This window comes from Egretta garzetta, unplaced genomic scaffold (assembly GCF_000687185.1).
Source record: "Egretta garzetta isolate BGI_Z169 unplaced genomic scaffold, ASM68718v1 scaffold997, whole genome shotgun sequence".
Taxonomy (NCBI): Eukaryota; Metazoa; Chordata; class Aves; order Pelecaniformes; family Ardeidae; genus Egretta; species Egretta garzetta.
The window spans coordinates 230,138-235,708 of NW_009260336.1; the positions used below are offsets into that span (position 1 = coordinate 230,138).

The 5,571-nt window shown below is 53.8% G+C and overlaps 1 protein-coding gene across 1 annotated transcript in view; it reads left to right on the plus strand.

Annotated features, from left to right (window-relative positions):
* Positions 1–5,571, plus strand: part of KDM2A (lysine demethylase 2A) — a 46,397-nt gene that overhangs the window by 29,746 nt on the left and 11,080 nt on the right. The window contains exons 10-11 of the mRNA XM_035897992.1: positions 999–1,125; positions 2,169–2,590. Coding sequence (XP_035753885.1) covers positions 999–1,125; positions 2,169–2,590 — 549 coding nt within the window. The remainder of the gene's footprint in view (positions 1–998; positions 1,126–2,168; positions 2,591–5,571) is intronic.

The window sequence follows — 5,571 nt, forward strand, 5'->3', positions numbered from 1 at the left end:
GCCTGCGGAACGTACGGGCAGGAATTTGGGCAGAGGGACAGCCTGCCATGTGCACAAAGGCTTGTTGTGTTCCTTCGTACTGCCTCCAGTCTGACACCAGGCTTCCGAGGGGTCTGGAAGCCTTGGTGCGAGTGTGACGGGGACCTCCCCTGGCTGCCTGCGTAGGGAAGAGGAAGGCAGTAACGTGGCCGTGGCAACATGGCATCCATCGAGTTGCCTCTTCCCTTACCTGGCTGCCTTATGCTGCTGCTTGGTGTTGGTCTTGGACCTTGATGCGGTTCAAGATGACTAAAACCAAAGGCTTCCTGAGGTCTTGAGCAGCCAGTCCTGTTGGCGAGCAGGTGCTCTCGCTTATTCCTTGGGGAGACGTGGGTGCAACCTGCAGAGAAGCCTCAGGACCCGTCTGGGCTGTGATGGATGGACTGTTGGCCTCTCCAGAGCAGTTCAGGGAGCTGCAGCAGGCAGGACCTGTGGGCTAGCAGTCGGATGTCAGACCATCATCCAGAGCAGCTGAGACCTAGGACAAGGGAGCCTGTGCCTGCTCCACACCAGGCAGTGTAGCCTCCGGAAGGTGCGAGGCAGACAGCAGGGACAGGGGCATCTTCTGCCTGCGTGTGAATTGCCAGCGCTGATGCGACAGAGCCCCGATAGCGCTCCGCTAAATAGCAGAGCTGGTAACACCTCTCTTAGCAGACCAACCCTTTCCCTCTGCCCGTGCAGATACTGTCGGGTGCCGTGCTGGGGCATGGGAAGAGGGCTTGAACCATTACCTTCAACTGAAACCTTGCTCTGAGGCATCTGCCACATTTTCTTGTATTAATCTGCAAGGAGAATTACATCAGGCTGCCAGAAGCACGAGTGATGCTGTTGTACATGTACATGCGTTTCCTGTCTCTCGGGAGGGGATCGGTCTGGATTGAGGCAGCCATAATAAGAGCTATCTCTGTGCAGCCCCGTGGTGGAGGAGGCCCGAGCTGATCCCCTTGCCTCTTTTGCAGGTCCCAAACAAGTTCCGTTATCCCTTCTATTACGAGATGTGTTGGTACGTACTGGAGCGCTACGTCTACTGCATCACCAGCCGCTCGCATCTGACCAAGGACTTCCAGAAGGAGTCGCTCAGTATGGGTAAGCCCTCTGCGTTGGCCGTCCAGCCCTTATCCCTTCCTCACCCGTACCCAAGCGGTTTCTTGCACCCTCCTGCCGGGGTACTGTCTGTCTCAGCAGTGTGGTGGGCAGCAGAGGGCTGTGTGGTAAGAATTTGGGGACCATCGCTTCCTCAATTTCACGAGGTGTTTTCTTTGGTTATTTCCTCCCTTTTCCCTGTTTGCTGTACTGAGGGCATTGCAGACTGGCCGAAGGAGGTGCGATTTCTTTCTTTTCCTGTGAGCAAGAAGTCAAAGCTGGCCAGACTTCTGCTTCCTCCTTTACCCTTGCAACAGGCAAGGTTCCTTGCAGCTGCAAAACCAGCACACAAGTTCCTCGCCTTGCTGGTACGCGCAGAGCCTTTAACAGAAGAGGGAGAGGGAAGTTGCAGTAACCACCGCTGCGCTGTGGGCTGCGGGGCAGTAATGCTTTCTTGCTGTTCAGGGCCTTCCTGCACGCAGAGTTTAAAGTGCTGTCCAAGTTACACGCCAGGGAGTGCAGGGAGTCTCTCGTAAAAGAAGTGTTTGGCCTCCTTACAGCCGAGGCAAGTGGGGCCTGAGCAGTGGTTCAAGAGGTGATTTCTCGGAGACCCTTCTTTAGAGTGGGAGAGAGCTGGACAGCCTCTGCCCAAGACCCTTGGAGCAAATCTGTCTTCTCTCCCCTGAGAGGCTGTAAATACTGCCCGTGGCGGGGGGTTGGATTAGATGATCTTTAAAGGCCTCCCCTTCCAACCCAAACCATTCTAGGATTCTGTGAAATACAGTCTAGGGCTTTGTGCTCTCCTTCACTGAGAGGTTTTCCCATGTCCTGTGCCTCACCTTCCCATGAAAGGGGCCAGGAATGGGTTTTAGCTGTTCTTTTCTTGCTGCTACGTGCCCCATCCTTTCTTCTCACCGTGCCCCCGTACGTATCTCTTGCTCCAGCATCTCTGGTGACACAGGGGGATTCCTCTAGAAACTGAATGCCTCCTTTGAGTGATTGTCTGGCCACTGTGCTCTTCTCTCACTCTTTCTTTATCATGACAGATATGGAGCTGAGCTCCTCAGACTCAGTAAACATGGAAGAGGAGGAAGAGGAAGAGGAGGATGAAGATGCAGCAGGGAAGGAACCCAGGCGACCGGTCACAAGGCGGTCCATTCTCACCAGCCCCATAGCCAATGGTGCCAATGTGGACTATGATGAACTGGGCAAGAGCTGCCGGAGCAGCCTGCCAGGTCTGAAGAAGACCCCATCTATAGACTCTTCCGACTCCAGCCGGGGTTCCCAAAACGGTCAGGCCTGGGACCCGAATGGTGGCAGCCCACGCAAGAGCAGGAAGGTGCACCTGACACAGTTTGAGCTGGAGGGGCTGCGCTGCCTCGTGGACAAACTGGAATCGCTCCCTCTGCACAAGAAGTGCGTTCCCACCGGCATTGAGGATGAGGACGCTCTCATCGCTGACGTCAAGGTATGTAGGCGTGAGGGAGCCGCAAGCACTGCTGTTCTTCGGGGCTGCCAGGGCACATCCACTTTCCTGTGGCATCGGAGGTGGAAATGCATTTCCCCCCAGGGAAACTGTGCTTGACCTTGCCCCGTCTTGGGGCAAGGGGGTGATGTGTCTGCAGGCTTGGTGTCCTCTTCTTCCTCTACATGAGGCTGAAGTTACACCAATTGAGGCTGAGGGACAGTCCTGGCTTGGATTTTGGGTCAGGGCTAGCAAGGGCAGTAACTGTTCCCAGCCAGTGTGGCTGAGATGCCGCCGGGGGGATCCTCTGGGCCCTCTCTGGGTCCCTTACGGGTGTCAGTGCAAGAGCGCTCGTTTTGCGATGCAGTTTGCTTCCAGTTCTGGCTGTGGACTCCTTGGGCTGCAGGACACTGTGGCAGTTGGAGCTCTTTCCTTGCCCCAGGTGGATTTGACGTTGTTTCTTTGGGTTGTTTGCACAGGATGTCACCTTAGGTTATAGGATTTTTTTCTTTTTTTATTTTCTTTCCCTTCCCCTGCCCTGCTTTACACCCTGCACTGTGTCTGCCAGACCTGTTGGGCTGATTCCATGAGCTTTGGTGTTTTAGCCCTTTCAGTGCTGAATTCAGAATGTCAGCTTCCCTCTACTCCCCAGAAGTCCATTTTAGTCCCTAAAACCCCGGTTAACTTCCGCTCCCTTCCTTGCTGATGGGGATCTGTTCAGCTGCTTACCTGTACCGAAGCTGATGTCCAGACACAGCCGTGGGTGTATCCTGGTCTTTGCTGTCGTGTTTCTTTTTCCAGGCCCCGTCACCTGATAGGTGGGTTTATTTGGGGTTTTTTTTGATGGGTCATTTGGTAAATCCAGTGCTCTGCTGCATGTGGAGCAGAGAAGGTGCAGCTCTGGGGTCCCAGGGTGGCTGTCGTTTGCAGGCCGAGCTCTGGTGGAGCTTGGCCGAAGGACCAGGAGTGGGTGCTGCAAGGGGGACTGCGTTTCTGGTTTCATGGGGCCTTTTCAAGTGTGCTGTGTGTGCCGTGGCCTTTGAGTAGACAACGCCTGCGTTTCTGAGCCACGGCGGTGGGGTGGCCTCGGCCCTACCGCAGACCATATGATGCTCCGGAGAAACTCGTGCTCTGAGCTGTGAGCGCAGCGTTTCACCCTTGGACTGAGAAGGGGCACTGGTGTCGTGTGTTGGGTGTCTTGAAGGCCGAGCATTCAAAGTTGTCAGTGTTCGGCTGGGTTTTGGGACCTGTTCAAAGGATTTGTTATTGTCTGGAGTTAATGGACGTGTGCCTGTGGTTTTGATGTGACCCACCAGCCCCTGTGTCGTCGTACCTTGCAGATGAGCTGTGGATGAAAGTCCCTGTAGTCTGGTGAGAGTAAACAGCTTCCCTGAAGGACTTGCTCCTTAAAGCTGGCTGTCCTCTGAGGTTCAGAAGCACAAACAGCTTCCCTGAAGGACTTAAAGCTGGCTGTCCTCTGAGGTTCAGAAGCATCCTGAGCCACAGGACACTGTCCCTCAGGATGAGCAGCCTCCCAAGTAAAGCCTGTGCTAGAGGGTGTCCTCAAGGCATGAGGCTCTGTAGTCATCAGGCTGCAGTGGCTGGAGGAAACGGGACAAGTTTATCAAACTACAGCAAGCCTCTACTTTCAAAACTTAGGCTTTCCTTAGAGGTGGTGGAACTGGCAAATGTCGGTTGGCTTATTAATCCTGAAAAAGAGGTAAGACATGTTTAGTTCAACCTTTTAACTGGTCAGGTCACTGCAAAGCCCAGTGAGAGATCTAATTTTCAATATCAACAGCTTGTATAAAGAACACCTTTTTTTTTTAAAGGCAGGAGAAGTTGTTACCAAGCTAGAGGTGCGAAGCGACCATCCATGCATCTGTAATTCAAGATGTGGGATACAGATCCTATTTTGACCATGTTGCCTTGTAAGCTTGGCTATAACTCCCTCCTCTAATGGCTTTTGTGCTCTTGCACAACTGTAGCTGACTCCCCCAGAACACAGTCCTACCGTGGCTGTGTTGAAGCGCAGCTCTTCCCTCCGCCGGTCATCTTCTGACGTTCCTGCCTTCCCTTGCAGCCCTCGGGTGCGTGATCCAGGGGGGATCCCTCGTGCTGCACCCTAGAGCTGGATCCCTTCTGTCCATCTGCTGTTTCTCTTGATGGATTAAGTTCTAGTTCTCCACCAGCGCATTTTCAGTGACTTAAGCAAAATGGAAAGCATACGTCCTCTGCAGCATCTTAGCCTGAGTTTGGGGCCATCAATCTGCAGCAGGTACTCTTATGGCACCAGGTGAGGTCATTAAAGGACCTGGGATCTGGCCAACAGGACTGTTGGGAAAGACCCACTCCTAGAGAAGCACAAAACCAACGTGTTTTCAGCACTCACCAGCTTTGCTGCCGTCGCTACGTAGCTGTCTTCCAGCTAGGCAGACGCTGCGTTGTGGAAGGCTTTCGTGGCTGTGGTGTGCATGTTTCTTTGGTCTGTCTGCTACCCAGGATCAGAACATGACGTTTTCTCATTGTAGAGCCCAGACGTGCAGGTAGTGACCTGGCACCTCGATCCCCCTGTCAGATCAAGCGTCCTACCGTGCTTCCTGCCCCCCTCTACTAACCGGTGTCCCCAAGCACACGGGAGCAGGCACAGACCAGGAACACGCTGCCTTTTCCCATGGCCTCTTGTGTGGTGATCATGACTCCAGAATGCCTGTACGATGGGTCACATGAAGAAATCTGCTTCTGTATCCTGTCATGAGTTGAGCCTGGAGCTGTCACATGGTGGGACATGACACTTTGGATGTGACAAAGACGTGCTTCCAGCTCTACAGCAGGAGGGATTGTCCATCCACTGAGACTCTGTAAACCCATCCTAGACACGGCTGCATCAGGCATCTTGAATAGGAAGAGTATGTTACCACCTCTGCCTCTCCTTAACCTTTCTAGCTTTGCCCCTCTCCCTCGGAAGGCTCCTGGTGACACCA